The sequence below is a fragment of the Coenobita brevimanus genome, unplaced genomic scaffold (assembly GCF_032717465.1).
Source record: "Coenobita brevimanus isolate Jiangsu-jjx unplaced genomic scaffold, ASM3271746v2 jjx.HiC_scaffold_2825, whole genome shotgun sequence".
Classification (NCBI taxonomy): Eukaryota; Metazoa; Arthropoda; class Malacostraca; order Decapoda; family Coenobitidae; genus Coenobita; species Coenobita brevimanus.
In genome coordinates this window covers 177501-195000 of record NW_027643791.1, presented here as the reverse complement: position 1 = coordinate 195000, position 17500 = coordinate 177501, and the positions used below count along the sequence as shown (strand labels likewise).

The window sequence follows — 17500 nt, the reverse complement described above, 5'->3', positions numbered from 1 at the left end:
AGCAGGCCTGCACCCACCCTGTCCTGGCTCACGAGCATGGTGAGGAAAGGGAGGAGCAGGCGGGCACCCACCCTGTCCTGGCTCACGAGCATGGACAGGAGGAGGAGCAGGGCTGCACCCACCCTGTCCTGGCTCACGAGCATGGTGAGGAAAAGGAGGAGCAGTCAGGCACCCACCCTGATGTGGCTCACGAGCATGGTGAGGAAAGGGAGGAGCAGGCAGGCACCCACCCTGTCCTGGCTCACGAGCATTTTGAGGAAAAGGAGGAGCAGGCGGGCACCCACCCTGTCCTGGCTCACGAGCATGGTGAGGAAAGGGAGGAGCAGGCGGGCACCCACCCTGTCCTGGCTCACGAGCATGGTGAGGAAAGGGAGGAGCAGGCCTGCACCCACCCTGTCCTGGCTCACGAGCATGGACAGGAGGAGGAGCAGGCCTGCACCCACCCTGTCCTGGCTCACGAGCATGGTGAGGAAAAGGAGGAGCAGGCGGGCACCCACCCTGTCCTGGCTCACGAGTACGGTGAGGAAAAGGAGGAGCAGGCGGGCACCCACCCTGTCCTGGCTCACGAGCACGGTGAGGAAAAGGAGGAGCAGGAGGGCACCCACCCTGTCCTGGCTCACGAGCATTGTGAGGAAAAGGAGGAGCAGGCGGGCACCCACCCTGTCCTGGCTCACGAACATGGTGAGGAAAAGGAGGAGCAGGCGGGCACCCACCCTGTCCTGGCTCACGAGCATTGTGAGGAAAAGGAGGAGCAGGCGGGCACCCACCCTGTCCTGGCTCACGAGCACGGTGAGGAAAAGGAGGAGCAGGCGGGCACCCACCCTGTCCTGGCTCATGAACATTTTGAGGAAAGGGAGGAGCAGGCGGGAACCCACCCTGTCCTGCCTCACGAGCAAAGTGAGGAAAAGGAGGAGCAGGCGGGCACCCACCCTGTCCTGGCTCATGAACATTTTGAGGAAAAGGAGGAGCAGGCGGGCACCCACCCTGTCCTGGCTCACGAGCATGGTGAGGAAAAGGAGGAGCAGGCAGGCACCCATCCTGTCCTGGCTCATGAGCATCGTGAGGAAAAGGAGGAGCAGGCGGGCACCCAGCCAGTCCTGGCTCATGAGCATGGTGAGGAAAAGGAGGAGCAGGCGGGCACCCACCCTGTCCTGGCTCATGAGCATGGTGAGGAAAAGGAGGAGCAGGCGGGCACCCACCCTGTCCTGGCTCACGAGCATGGTGAAGAAAAGGAGGAGCAGGCGGGCACCCACCCTGTCCTGGCTCACGAGCATGATGAGGAAAAGGAGGAGCAGTCAGGCACCCACCCTGTCCTGGCTCACGAGCATGGTGAGGAAAAGGAGGAGCAGGCAGGCACCCACCCTGTCCTGGCTCACGAGCATGGTGAGGAAAAGGAGGAGCAGGCAGGCACCCACCCTGTCCTGGCTCACGAGCATGGTGAGGAAAAGGAGGAGCAGGCGGGCACCCACCCTGTCCTGGCTCACGAGCATGGTGAGGAAGAGGAGGAGCAGGGCTGCACCCACCCTGTCCTGGCTCACGAGCATGGAGAGGAAAAGGAGGAGCAGGCCTGCACCCACCCTGTCCTGGCTCACGAGCATGGAGAGGAAAAGGAGGAGCAGGCCTGCACCCACACTGTCCTGGCTCTCGAGCATGGTGAGGAAAAGGAGGAGCAGGCGGGCACCCACCCTGTCCTGGCTCACGAGCACGGTGAGGAATAGGAGGAGCAGGCGGGCACCCACCCTGTCCTGGCTCACGAGCACGGTGAGGAAAAGGAGGAGCAGGCCTGCACCCACTCTGTCCTGGCTCACGAGCACGGTGAGGAAAAGGAGGAGCAGGAGGGCACCCACCCTGTCCTGGCTCACGAGCAAAGTGAGGAAAAGGAGGAGCAGGCGGGCACCCAGCCTGTCCTGGCTCACGAGCATGGTGAGGAAAAGGAGGAGCAGGCGGGCATCCACCCTGTCCTGGCTCACGAGCATTGTGAGGAAAAGGAGGAGCAGGCGGGCACCCACCCTGTCCTGGCTCACGAGCACGGTGAGGAAAAGGAGGAGCAGGCGGGCACCCACCCTGTCGTGGCTCACAAACATTTTGAGGAAAAGGAGGAGCAGGCGGGCACCCACCCTGTCCTGGCTCATGAACATTTTGAGGAAAAGGAGGAGCAGGCGGGCACCCACCCTGTCCTGGCTCACGAGCAAAGTGAGGAAAAGGAGGAGCAGGCGGGCACCCACCCTGTCCTGGCTCACGAGCATTTTGAGGAAAGGGAGGAGCAGGCCTGCACCCACCCTGTCCTGGCTCATGAGCACGGTGAGGAAAAGGAGGAGCAGGCCTGCACCCACCCTTTCCTGGTTCACGAGCATGATGAGGAAAAGGAGGAGCAGGCGGGCACCCACCCTGTCCTGGCTCACGAGCATGGTGAGGAAAAGGAGGAGCAGGCCTGCACCCACCCTGTCCTGGCTCATGAACATTTTGAGGAAAAGGAGGAGCAGGCGGGCACCCACCCTGTCCTGGCTCATGAACATTTTGAGGAAAAGGAGGAGCAGGCGGGCACCCACCCTGTCCTGCCTCACGAGCAAAGTGAGGAAAAGGAGGAGCAGGCGGGCACCCACCCTGTCCTGGCTCACGAACATTTTGAGGAAAAGGAGGAGCAGGCGGGCACCCACCCTGTCCTGGCTCACGAGCGTGGTGAGGAAAAGGAGGAGCAGGCGGGCACCCACCCTGTCCTGGGTCACGAGCATCGTGAGGAAAAGGAGGAGCAGGCGGGCACCCACCCTGTCCTGGCTCATGAGCATGGTGAGGAAAAGGAGGATCAGGCGGGCACCCACCCTGTCCTGGCTCATGAGCATGGTGAGGAAAAGGAGGATCAGGCGGGCACCCACCCTGTCCTGGCTCATGAGCATGGTGAGGAAAAGGAGGAGCAGGCGGGCACCCACCCTGTCCTGGCTCATGAACATGGTGAGGAAAAGGATGAGCAGGCGGGCACCCACCCTGTCCTGGCTGACGAGAATGGTGAGGAAAAGGAGGATCAGGTGGGCACCCACCCTGTCCTGGCTCACGAGCATGGTGAAGAAAAGGAGGAGCAGGCCTGCACCCACCCTGTCCTGGCTCACTAGTATTTTGAGGAAAAGGAGGAGCAGGCGGGCACCCACCCTGATATGGCTCACGAGCATGATGAGGAAAAGGAGGAGCAGGCGGGCACCCACCCTGTCCTGGCTCACGAGCATGGTGAGGAAAAGGAGGAGCAGGCGGGCACCCACCCTGTCCTGGCTCACGAGCATGGCGAGGTAAAGGAGGAGCAGGCCTGCACCCACCCTGTCCTGGCTCACGAGGCATGGTGAGGAAAAGGAGGAGCAGGTGGGCACCCACCCTGTCTGGCTCACGAGCATGGAGAGGAAAAGGAGGAGCAGGCCTGCACCCACCCTGTCCTGGCTCACGAGCATGTTGAGGAAAAGGAGGAGCAGGCGGGCACCCACCCTGTCCTGGCTCACGAGCACGGTGAGGAAAAGGAGGAGCAGGCGGGCACCCACCCTGTCCTGGCTCACGAGCACGGTGAGGAAAAGGAGGAGCAGGCGGGCACCCACCCTGTCCTGCCTCACGAGCAAAGTGAGGAAAAGGAGGAGCAGGCGGGCACCCACCCTGTCCTGGCTCACGAACATTTTTAGGAAAAGGAGGAGCAGGCGGGCACCCACCATGTCCTGGCTCACGAACATTTTGAGGAAAAGGAGGAGCAGGCGGGCACCCACCCTGTCCTGGCTCACGAACATTTTGAGGAAAAGGAGGAGCAGGCGGGCACCCAGCCAGTCCTGGCCCACGAGCATGGTGAGGAAAAGGAGGAGCAGGCGGGCACCCACCCAGTCCTGACTCACGAGCATGATGAGGAAAAGGAGGAGCAGTCAGGCACCCACCCTGATGTGGCTCACGAGCATGGTGAGGAAAGGGAGGAGCAGGGCTGCACCCACCCTGTCCTGGTTCACGAGCATGATGAGGAAAAGGAGGAGCAGTCAGGCACCCACCCTGATGTGGCTCACGAGCATGGTGAGGAAAAGGAGGAGCAGGCAGGCACCCACCCTGTCCTGGCTCACGAGCATTTTGAGGAAAAGGAGGAGCAGGCGGGCACCCACCCTGTCCTGGCTCACGAGCATGGACAGGAGGAGGAGCAGGCCTGCACCCACCCTGTCCTGGCTCACGGGCATGGACAGGAGGAGGAGCAGGCGGGCACCCACCCTGTCCTGGCTCACGAGCATGGAGAGGAAAAGGAGGAGCAGGCCTCCACCCACCCTGTCCTGGCTCACGAGCATGGTGAGGAAAAGGAGGAGCAGGCGGGCACCCACCCTGTCCTGGCTCATGAGCACGGTGAGGAAAAGGAGGAGCAGGCCTGCACCCACCCTGTCCTGGCTCACGAGCACGGTGAGGAAAAGGAGGAGCAGGAGGGCACCCACCCTGTCCTGGCTCAAGAGCAAAGTGAGGAAAAGGAGGAGCAGGCCTGCACCCACCCTGTCCTGGCTCACGAGCATGGTGAGGAAAAGGAGGAGCAGGCGGGCACCCACCCTGTCCTGGCTCACGAGCATGTTGAGGAAAAGGAGGAGCAGGCCTGCACCCACCCTGTCCTGGCTCACGAGCATGGTGAGGAAAAGGAGGAGCAGGCGGGCACCCACCCTGTCCTGGCTCACGAGCATTGTGAGGAAAAGGAGGAGGAGGCGGGCACCCACCCTGTCCTGACTCACGAGCACAGTGAGGAAAAGGAGGAGCAGGTGGGCACCCACCCTGTCCTGGCTCACGAACATTTTGAGGAAAAGGAGGAGCAGGCGGGCACCCACCCTGTCCTGCCTCACGAGCAAAGTGAGGAAAAGGAGGAGCAGGCGGGCACCCACCCTGTCCTGCCTCACGAGCAAAGTGAGGAAAGGGAGGAGCAGGCGGGCACCCACCCTGTCCTGGCTCATGAACATTTTGAGGAAAAGGAGGAGCAGGCGGGCACCCACCCTGTCCTGCCTCATGAGCAAAGTGAGGAAAAGGAGGAGCAGGCGGGCACCCACCCTGTCCTGGCTCACGAGCAAAGTGAGGAAAAGGAGGAGCAGGCGGGCACCCACCCTGTCCTGGCTCATGAGCATGGTGAGGAAAAGGAGGAGGAGTCGGGCACCCACCCTGTCCTGGGTCACGAGCATGGTGAGGAAAAGGAGGAGCAGGCGGGCACCCACCCTGTCCTGGCTCATGAGCATGGTGAGGAAAAGGAGGAGCAGGCGGGCACCCACCCTGTCCTGGCTCATGAGCATGGTGAGGAAAAGGAGGAGCAGGCGGGCACCCACCCTGTCCTGGCTCATGAGCATGGTGAGGAAAAGGAGGAGCAGGCGGGCACCCACCCTGTCCTGGCTCATGAGCATGGTGAGGAAAAGGAGGAGCAGGCCTGCACCCACCCTGTCCTGGCTCATGAGCATGGTGAGGAAAAGGAGGAGCAGGCGGGCACCCACCCTGTCCTGGCTCATGAACATGGTGAGGAAAAGGAGGAGCAGGCGGGCACCCACCCTGTCCTGGCTGACGGGAATGGTGAGGAAAAGGAGGATCAGGTGGGCACCCACCCTGTCCTGGCTCACGAGCATGGTGAAGAGAAGGAGGAGCAGGCCTGCACCCACCCTGTCCTGGCTCACGAGCATTTTGAGGAAAAGAAGGAGCAGGTGGGCACCCACCCTGTCCCGGCTCACTAGCATGGTGAGGAAAAGGAGTAGCAAGCGGGCACCCACCCTGTCCTGGCTCACGAGCATGGTGAGGAAAGAGTAAAGGTCGGCCAAATGAGTGATATACATAGAGATGTCTTCACAGAAAAGACGGGATCGACCAGAAATTAGCGTAGGTATGCAGAAAATAAAATGCATAGGGAATCGTCAATGCACCTACTGCAGAAATATAATGAACTTTTCCCAATTACTGAGGTGCCCCCCATGGGTTTGACTAAGACCTAGCGCAGTAATTGGAAAAAGAAACAGTTTAACTCGCGACTCAGGATTGCGCACAAATATTTTTTAGACCATCCTGATCAGAGACCTCCAGAACCTGATATCTGCCGCAATAACTCAAAGGTTTGTCCTGAACTCCACAGCACGGCATCACACATCAGTGGAGAGTCTGGCTGCCCTGCCCCTAGACCACCCCATATCCAGGGATGGCCTGGATCCCTGCATTGAGCTCGTCACTTATGTCTTTACCTTTGACTTTATTACTCACTTATAATATCCATATTTATTAAATAGGCATTAATACTTCTTTACTGACAGCCATTTACTGTACATTAGCATTACTGACTGAAGATAGGAAATGACTTTGACATGGAGTGGAACCGGTGGCCCGATTGGACTGGAAATGGTTTTAGTCTTCAAGTCAGAATCTTTTAATAGTACCTTGTTCTAGCAAACACGGCGCTACATGTGGTGGTGTTTGGTGTGTGATGGTAACAACCAAACATACAGGAATCAGGTCATTATAATATAGATATTAAAACACACCATTTATACGTGACAGTAGCGTACGTCAAAGCTAGATCGACTGTCCAGTAGCCATAAAAGGAAACATTAAGCCAATCTATAAAGTTTGTGTCCATCGCTTCACCATTATCGCCCTTCACTCTCACTCACTTGCCCACTTACTCGCTTTCTTACTCACCCACTCACTCACTCACTCACCCACTCATTCACTCACTCACCCACTTTCTCACTCACCCACTTTCTCATTCACTCACTCACTCACTCACTCACCCACTTTCTCATTCACTCACTCACTTTCCCACCCACCCACGCACTCACTCAGTCGCTTTCTCACTCAGTCACTCGCTTTTTCACTTACTCGCTTTCTCACCCACTCACTCACTTTCTCACCCACTCATTCGCTTTCTCACCCACTCGCTTTCTCTCTCACTTACCCACTCACTCACTGCCTTTCTCACTGACCCACTCACTCACTCAGTCACTTTCTCACTCACCCACTCACTCACTCACTCACTCACTCACTCACCCACGAATATATATATATATATATATATATATATATATATATATATATATATATATATATATATATATATATATATATATATATATATCATCAGCCATAAATAGTCAACTGCTGAACAAAGGCCTACCCCAAACTTTTCCACGAATTCCTTGACTAAGCCAATCTTTGCCACGTTTTCCCTGCAAATTTCTCTATCTCACCTCTCCATCTGTCTGGCCTTTTTCTGCTACACTTACATGCTCTTGGTGTCCAGTGAGTCAGCCTCTTGCTCCATCGGTTATCTCTTATTCTTGCTTTATGGCCTGCCCACCTCCATTTCTGTTCATTTATAACTTCTATAATATCTCTGACTTTAGTCTGCTCTCTCACCCTGTCTCTTAAAGATATTCCCAACATTGACCTTTCCATTGCTCTCTGAGAACGGATTAATTTATTTTCCATTGATTCTGTCAATTACCAGGTCTCACAACCATACGTCATAGCTGGAATTATACATTCGTTATATACTTTTCGTTTCATACAAACTGGCAAGCTACTTTTCGTAATGTCTCTATGATTTCCGAAAGCTTTCCATCCAATTGTAATGCGTCTTTTTATTTCGCTATCATGATCTTTCGTTAATTTTAGTATTCGTCCCAAGTAGGTGTACTCCTTAACTTCTTCAAGAATTTCATCGCTTATTCTGATGACGCTCTTTGGTGTTTGTGAATTAAACATTAGTTTTTCTCCGGTTCATCTTCAATCCTACTTTCAGACTTTCTCTGTTTAGGTCATTTAACATTTCTTGCAATGCCTCCGCTGTTTCTGAGATTAGGACAATGTCATCTGCAAATCTTAAATGGTTTAGCTTTTCTCCATCAATGTTCACTCCTTTGTTTTTCCAGTCTAGCTTTCTGAAAATACTTTCTAGGCATGCTGTAAATAACTTTGGTGAAATTGTATCTCCCTGACGCACACCTTTCTCAATCTTAATTTTTTCCGAGTCCTTATGTAATTTAACTGTAGCAGTTCCCTCTTTATATATGTCTTTGAGCAGTTTTACAATGTTCTCACTCACTCCTTGTTCTCGCAATGAATTTATAATCGCTATGTGCTCCACTGAATCAAAAGCCTTTTCGTAATCAACAAAACCTAAGCACAGTGGTTTATTATATTTTGTAGTTTTCTCAATTAGCTGATTCAATGTATGTAGATGATCAGTGGTCGAATACCCGCTTCGGAATCCTGCCTGTTCACGAGGTTGGTTTTCCTCCAAAATTGTTGTTATTCTGTTCGTAAGGACTTTAGTGAAGAGTTTGTAAATGACTGATAATAAGCTAATGGGTCGATAGTTACTAAGATCTCTTGAGTCACCTTTTTTGTAGAGCAAAATAACTATTCCATATATATATATATATATATATATATATATATATATATATATATATATATATATATATATATATATATATATTAAAGCCAATCTATAAAGTTTGTGTCCATCGCTTCACCATTATCGCCCTTCACTCCCACTCACTCACTATCTCACTCGCTTTCTCACTTACCCACTCACTCACTCACTCACTTCTCACTCACTCACCCACTCACTCACTCACTCACTCACTCACTCACTCACTCACTTTCTCACTCACCCACTTGCTCACTCACTCACTTTCTCACTTACCCACTCACTCACTCACCCACTTGCTCACTCACTCACTCACTCACTATCTCACTCGCTTTCTCACTTACCCACTCACTCACTCACTCACTTCTCACTCACTTCTCACTCAATCACCCACTCACTCACTCACTTCTCACTCACTTCTCACTCAATCACCCACTCACTCACTCACTTTCTCACTCACCCACTTGCTCACTCACTCACTCACTCGCTTTCTCACTCACCCACTCACTCACTCACTTGATCGTTTTCTCACTCCCCCCTGGCTCACTCTCATTCTCAATCGCGTACTCACTCACTCACACTCACTCACCCACTCACTCACTCACTCACCCTTTTTCTCACTCACTCACTTTCCCACTCATTCACTCACACACCCACCCATCCACTCACTCACTCACTCACTCACTCGCTTTCTCACTCACTCACTTTGTCGCTCACTCATTCACTCACTCACTCACTTACCCACCCACCCACTCACTCACTCACATTGCCACTTACACACTCACCCACTCACTCACCCACTCACTTACCCACTTACTTCTCCATTTACTCCCTCACTCACCCCCTCACTCACTCAATCACCCACTTACCTTCACTCACCCACTCATTCACTCTCTTACTTGCTCTCTCACTCACCCACTCACTCACTCACTCACTCACCCATTCATTCACTCACTCACCCACTCACTCATTCACCCACTTACTCACCCATTCATTCACTCACTCACCCACTTACTTATTCACCCATTCATTCACTCACTCACTTACCCACTCACTCACTTACCCATTCATTCACTCACTCACCCACTCACTCACCCACTCACTCACTCACTCACCCACTCACTCACTCACTCACCCACTCACTCACCCACTTTCTCACTCACTCACTTTCCCACTCACTCACTCACACACCCACTCACTCACTCACTCGCTTTCTCACTCACTCACTCACTTTGTCGCTCACTCATTCACTCACTCACTCACCCACCCACCCACTCACTCACTCACTCACTCGCTTTCTCACTCACTCACTCACTTTGTCACTCACTCATTCACTCACTCACCCACCCACCCACTCACTCACTCACTTTCCCACTTACACACTCACCCACTCACTCACCCACTCACTCACCCACTCACTCACCCACTCACTCACCCACTTACTCCCCCACTTACTCCCTCACTCACCCCCTCAATCACCCACGTACCTTCACTCACCCACTCATTCACTCTCTTACTTGCTCACTCACTCACCCACTCACTCACTCACTCACCCATTCATTCACTCACTCACCCACTCACTCACTCACCCACTTACTCACTTACCCATTCATTCACTCACTCACCCACTCATTCACTCACACACCCATTCATTCATTCATTCACTCACTCACCCACTCACTCACTTACTCACCCATTCATTCACTCACTCACTCACTCATTCTCACTCACACACCCATTCATTCATTCATTCACTCACTCACCCACTCACTCACTTACTCACCCATTCATTCACTCACTCACTCACTCACTCATTCTCACTCACACACCCACACACTCACTCACTCTAGCACTGTTAAAATTAGTCAGTCAAAGGCTCACTCAACATGCCATTCTCTCCATCACTGTCACTCGAGAATTTCAGTTATTACATTTGGATATCAGTTGTGTGTGTGTGTGTGTGTGTGTGTGTGTGTGTGTGTGTGAGAGAGAGAGAGAGAGAGAGAGAGAGAGAGAGAGGAGTCTGAAGGCGTGAAATTACAGCAGAGAAGTGCAATGGGGAGCGAGAAGAAGTATTTAGGAGATGGCGGGAGTGAGAGAGGGAAAATAGGGAGTGAGGGATTGGCAGATGTAAATTTGGGGAGTGAAGGAGCGAGAGTAATTTTCTGGATGGGTGAGGGAGGAGTGGAGGATGAGGCAGTGAATGAAAATCCAGAGACGAGCTTGAGTGTGTCATTATTGGAACAGATCTAATATTTCACTCCAGCTAATGTCAGATGATTTTATTCAGCTGAGAGTAAATTATAGGAGCCTGAGAGGGTTATCTGAGGCTTTAGCCGGAATCTGAGGAGTTAAATGAATGATGAATATTATTATGTATCAGAATGGTATAGATTTATCGAAGAAACGGTTTTTAAATAAGGCGCCAGTATGAGGAATTAGAATGGCAGGGAATTTTGATATTCAGGTTTGATATTTCGTCCTTATATATTTTCATAAATTTACAATACAGCATTTATCTATTTCTTCTTGCAGAATTTATATTTGTCCGAGGTTCGTTTGATATTTTATCCTGGGTTATTTTCATAATCTTATAATGTGGCATGCAATTCTTTATCTTTTTACATTAATAATTTTGACGAGACCTTCAAGACTTGTTGCTCTAAGCGACGTGAACACACCCTTCCACAGTGGCTGTCGTCTGCAGGATTGTTGTGACATTTTAAACTGAGTGTGTTGGGAAAGGTGCGCATTATCTTGGTTAACTTCATCACAAAATTACAATGCTTGGGAATTGCTGGAAATGGCCTCGCATGGCTTCACCAATTTCTAACCGGGAAGAAAATGTCTGTTGTGGTGGATGGTGGTAGAGTTGCTTCCGAGCTGTGTTAAGTGGAGTACCCCAGGGGCCAGTGTTAGGCCCTGTATTGTTTTTTTATATACATCAGCCACTTGGCTTTAGCTTTGAACTGGCAATACAAGAGTTTTGCTAATGATTTAGAAATATATGTAAAAGTTAACAGGAACAGTAGTGTGTGTATTCTCTGTGGTCTTACCAATTGTCAACGTGATATAGACATGGTGAACAATATAAGTGCCCCCACAAACTCCTGCAAGTTATCAGTGTTTGCCGGATCACTAAATAGCGTGGGGTCACTACACGCTCAGAGTTGGTGTACTATCCTTTAAAAGATTCCTGTCGGGATTGTTGCTCATGCATAAAGCATTATACAGTACCAGTATTGTATTCATCTTAGATATTTTACTGATGCACTAAATGACATTTATGCTGAAAAGTTCTCCATAGAGTTTGCTAAAAACCATGCAAGCTTATTGTGTGTGTTTGTATTCAGCACATTTTTACCAAGTGTTATGAATCTTATGACAGAATAGATAGGCAAGGTATGTGGAAGGTATTAAGAATATATGGAGTGAATGGGAAATTGTTGAATGCTGTGAAGAGTATGTATGAAGGAGCTAGGGCTACGGTGCGAGTAGATGGTGAGCTGAGTAAGTTCTTTGATCTCAGTGTGGGACTGAAACAGGGTTGTGTGATGTCTCCATGGCTGTTTAATATATACATGGATGGGGTTGTAAAGGAGGTGCAGGGTAGGGCAGTGGATGTGGGGGTGGCTCTAATGAATGAGGGTGAGATTTGGAAGATTCTGGTGTTGCTGTTTGCTGATGATACAGTGCTGTTGAGTGAAGATGAATGGGAGTTGCAAGGTTTGGTGAATGAATTTGGGACAGTGTGTAGGAGGAGGAAGCTGAAAGTTAATGTAAACAAAAGTAAAGTTATGGTGTTTGAGAGGAATGAAGTCACAGAATGTATAGTGAGGTTGGATGGTGAGGATATGGAGAATGTGAGTGCATTCAAGTACTTGGGTAGTGTGATGAGTAAGGATGGAACTTTGGGGGATGAAGTGCGTGAAAGGGTACAGCAGGGAAGGAAGGTTGTTGGTACACTGAAAGCAGTGATGAGAAATAGGGAGGTGAGTATGGAAGTTAAGAAGTCACTGCATGATAGTATTGTGATCCCTACCCTGACGTATGGAAGCGAGGCGTGGACCTTGCAAGAGGGGAACAAGTCAAGAGTGAGAGCAGTGAAATGAGTTACTTGAGAGGAGCATGTGGAGTGACTTGGAGGGACAGGTTGACGAATGAAGAAGTGAAGGAACGTTGTGGGGTGGATGTGGACATGTGGAGAGAATGGAGAATGAAAGACTAACTAAGAGGGTGTATGTAGGTGAGGTGGAGGGAGGGAGAGGGAGGGGTAGACCGAGGATGAGGTGGAGGGATGGAGTTGAGAGGTATATGAGGGAGGGGGGGTGAGTTGGGGGAAGGTAGTCAAATGGTGGGTGACAGAGCGACTTGGAGGCGTTTTGTCTGTGGCCACCCTTTGCGGGATTAGGGCGTCGGGCTATAGATAGATAGATAGATTATTATTATTATTATTATTATTTCTCACCATCCAACATCGCTGTACATTCACTAACTTCACCTCACTCAAAGACCATCACTTTACTCTTCCCTACGTTTAAGTACTTGGGTAGTGTGATGAGTAAGGATGGAGGTTTGGAGGGTGAAGTGCTTGAAAGGGTACAGCAGGGAAGAAAGGTTGCAGGTTCTTTGAAAGCAGTGATAAGAAACAGGGAAGTGAGCATGGAAGTGAAAAAGTTTCTACATGACAGTATTGTGATACCAACTCTAACGTACGGAAGTGAAGCTTGGACATTGTTGGAAGGACACAAGTCAAGAGTGAGAGCAGTGGAAATGAGTTATTTAAGAGGAGCCTGTGGAGTCACGTGGAGAGACAGGCTGACGAATGAGGATATAAAGAAGCGTTGTGGTGTTGATGTGGATGTGATAGGAAGCGTTATGAGGAACACACTGAGGTGGTTTGGCCATGTGGAGAGGATGGAGGGTGAAAGACTGACGAAGAGAGTGTATGTGAGTGAGGTGGAGGGGGGAAGAGGGAGGGGGAGGCCAAGGATGAGATGGAGGGATGGGGTGGAGAGGTATATGAGAGAGGGGTGTGTGAGTTGGGAGCAGGGCAGTGAAATGGCGGGGGATAGGGCGACTTGGAGGCGATTTGTTTGTGCCCACCCCAAACGGGATTGAGGCGTCTGGCAATAGATAGATAGATTATTATTATTATTATTATTATTATTATTATTATCATCATTATTATTATTATTTTTCTATTGTTATAATTTTTATTATTGTTATTATTATTATTATTATTATTATTATTATTATTATTATCATTGTTATTATTGCTGTTATGATTATTATGATTATGATTTATTATTATTATTATTATTATTATTATTATTGTTCTTGTTTTACTACTACTACTACTACTCTTATTACTATTACTTTTGTTGTTGTTGTTGTTGTTCTTGTCCTTGTTCTTCTTGTTCTTCTTCATTATTATTATTATTAATATTATTATTATTACAATTATTAGTATTAGTATTGTTATCATTGTCATCATAATTATCATCATTATCATCATTATTATTATCATGATCGTTATTATTATTATTATTATTAATTATTGTTGTTCTGAAGGCTTATTTTCCAGTGTCTTCACAAGACTGTCATTGCCACACGCGTCTCTTGGAGCACAGAGAGAGAGAGAGAGAGAGAGAGAGAGAGAGAGAGAGAGAGAGAGAGCCAACTTTCTCTTAGTGGCAAAGTTAGTCGTGTTTTTCAAGTGCCTTTCCTTCCTTATTCTTGCCTGCCCCGCCACTGGCTTGGTGGGTTAGTGCAGCTTAAGCCTTATATTAGCAGGCTGGCTTGGCGCTCCTGGCTTTATACTAGTGGCTTGTCAGTGTTATAAACCACTGGAGAGAGTGTGGAAGTAGAGACTGACTAGGAGAGTGCTTGTGCGTGAGGTGGCGTGGGAGGGGGAGAGTGAGGACGAGGTGGAGGGATTTGGTGGACAGGTGAGTGAGTGTTGTGAGTTGGAGGGAGGGCAGATTGATGGGATAACGGTGTTGGCTGTAGATAGATAAATAGATAGATAAATGGCCAGATAGATATATACTTACAATCACGTTGGTACCGATGGATAGATAGATGGGCGAATAGATAGATAGACGGACCGACAGACAGGCAGAGAAAACAGATACACAGATGGACCGATAGATAGACAGATAGATAGAAGTTTTGTCTTATATATTTCTTGTGTATAAAATCCTCTTATGGCAGGAAGAACAGTTGTACAAAATCTGTTAATGTTCCCCTGTTGCCTTTACATCATTTTATTTACTATCTATCTGTCTATCTATCTGTCTGTCTGTCTGTCTATCTATCTGTTTGTCTGTTTATCTCTGTCTATCTGTCTATCTGTTTATCTATCTGTCTGACAATCTTTAGCCAGACGCCATAATCCCGTAAGGGGTGGTCGTTTGTCTTTGAGTTAGTTGTTTTACGGGGAGGGGCACTAACCCTCCGCCAACCCACTTGTTGACACGTAGGGAACACGTATGGGTTGGTGATATGGTTACCACCCAGCGTTGTAAATGGTTTCCTGGCTTACAGGAAACCATTAGTCTTGTCACTCAGTGTAAAGCCACCTGAAAAGGAAAGAAGAGTAATAAAAAGTGACAGGAAAGATGGGAGAAATAGGGAGAGAGGAGGACAGACACAGAAAAAGAATGATAAAGGTGAGGGAAGAAGTAGGCAGCACTACATCAAGTGAGTGGATGATGGTGAGAAATAGGAAGAGAGGAGGGCAGACAGGAAAAGAATGATAAAGGTTAAGGAAGAAGTAGGCAGCACTACATCAAGTGAGTGGATGATGGTGAGAAATAGGAAGAGAGGAGGGCAGGCACAGGAAAAGAATGATAAAGGTGAAGGAAGAAGTAGGCAGCACTACATGAAGTGAGTGGATGATGGTAGGAAATGGGAAGAGAGGAGAGCAGACACAGAAAAAGAATGATAAAGGTGAAGGAAGAAGTAGGCAGCACTACATCAAGTGAGTGGATGATCATTTACCATTATAAACAAAAACAGCATTGTGGTTTTGGTTCCCCAGGTGTTTAATTAAGGACGTGTGTGTTTAATTAGGACTAACCTGGCTGTATTAATTTACATATTTATTTATTATTTAATTATTATTATTTATTATTTTTTATTATTTATTATTTATCATTTTTTATTATTTATTATTATTGCTTCCAATTAGAGATCCGGAAGTTGTTAGTGTGTGTGTGTGTGTGTGTGTGTGTGTGTGTGTGTGTGTGTGTGTGTCTGTTTCTCTCTCTCTCTCTCTCTCTCTCTCTCTCTCTCTCTCTCTCCGTTGAATAAGGATAATAAACATCACTGCCTGAGGGGAAAGTGAATCCAACTGAAAGTGAAATAGGAAAGAAATTGGTGAAATAGGAAAGAAATGGGTGAAATAGGAAAGAAATGGGTGAAATAGGAAAGAAATGGGTGAAATAGGAAAAAAATGGGTGAAATAGGAAAAAATGGGTGAAATAGGAAAGAAATGAGTGAAATAGGAAAGAAATGGTGAAATAGGAAAGAAATGAGTGAAATAGGAAAGAAATGGGTGAAATAGGAAAGAAAATGGGTGAAATGGGAAAGAAATGGGTGAAATAGGAAAGAAATGGGTGAAATAAGATTAAATTGGTTGAGAAATGGGTTGAAATTGGACGAAAAATTGGGTGAAATAGGAGTAAATGATATAATAGGATGAAATGGGATGAAAAATTGGGTGAAATAGGAGTAAATGATTTAATAGGTTGAAATGGGATGAAAAATTGGGTGAAATGGGTTGAGAAATGGGTTGAAATGGGATGAAAAAATGGGTGAAATGGGCAAGGCAGGTTGAAATGAATTGAGAAATTGGGTAAATAGGTTGATAAATTTGGGTTGAAAAATGGGATGAAATAGGCAAGATAGGCTTAACATAGTTGAGAAATTGGGTGTAATAGGAGAGAAATTAGGTGAAATAGGGTGAAATGGGTTTTAAAATTAGGTGAAATGGGCAAGGTAGGGTGAAATGGGCAAGATAGGGTGAAATGGGTTGAAAATATTTTGAAATGGACCAGCTGAGGGTGGAATGGGTTGAGAAAGTGGGTGAAATGGGGAGAGAAATAAGGTGAAATGGACAAGGTAGAGTGAAATGGGTTGAAATGGACAAGGGAGAGTGAAATGGGTGAGAAATTAAATGAAATGGGAGAGAAATAAGGTGAAATGGGCAAGATAGGGCGAAATGGGTTGAGAAATAGGTGGAAATGGACTGGCTGAGACTGAAATGAGGTGAGAAATTAGGTGAAATGGGAGAGGGATAGGGTGAAATAGGAGAGAAATAGGTTGAAACGGGAGAGAAATAGGGTGAAATGGGAGAGAAATAGGGTGAAATGGGCAAGAGATGGTGAAATTGGTTGAGAAATAGGATGAAATGGACAAGATAGGGTGAATTGGGTTGAAAAATTGGGTGAATTAGAAGAGAAATAGGGTGAAATGGGCAACATAGGGCGAAATGGGTTGAGAAATAGGTTGAAATGGACTGGCAGAGACTGAAATGGGGTGAGATTAGGTGAAATGGTAGAGAAATAGGATGAAATGGGAGCGAAATAGGGTGAAATGAGAGAGAAATAGGGTGAAATGGTCAAGATAGGGTGAAATGGGTTGTGAAATAGGTTGAAATGGACCAGCAGAGAGTGAAATGGGTTGAAAAATTGGGTGAAATGGGTGAAGGACATACCGTGCAACTCAAAGTGAAACGTAATACTAAGAAGTGAAGGTGAGTAGCGATAGATAAAAGGTGATTCATAGATAGATAGATAGATAGATAGACGGATAGATGGATAGATGATTAGATAGACAGACGGATAGGTAGATAGACAGATGATTAGGTAAATGGAGATAGATAGATAGATGATTAGATAGATAGACGAATAGATAGATAGATAGATAGGTAGATAGATGGATGGATAGATAGATGGACGGATAGATAGATGATTAGATAGATAGACGGATGGATAGGTAGATAGATGATTAGATAGACGGATAGGTAGATAGATAGATAAATAGATAAATAGATAGATAATTAGATAGATATATGTAGATAGACACTGTTTGGCTGAAGGGGTGACTGATAAA

The 17500-nt window shown here is 48.1% G+C and overlaps 1 protein-coding gene across 1 annotated transcript in view; it reads left to right on the top strand.

The window, feature by feature from the left end:
• Window positions 1-17500, top strand: part of LOC145390097 (G-protein coupled receptor moody-like) — a 52645-nt gene that overhangs the window by 180 nt on the left and 34965 nt on the right. Inside the window, exon 2 of the mRNA XM_080265161.1 lies at window positions 3771-3921. Coding sequence (XP_080121287.1) covers window positions 3771-3921 — 151 coding nt within the window. The remainder of the gene's footprint in view (window positions 1-3770; window positions 3922-17500) is intronic.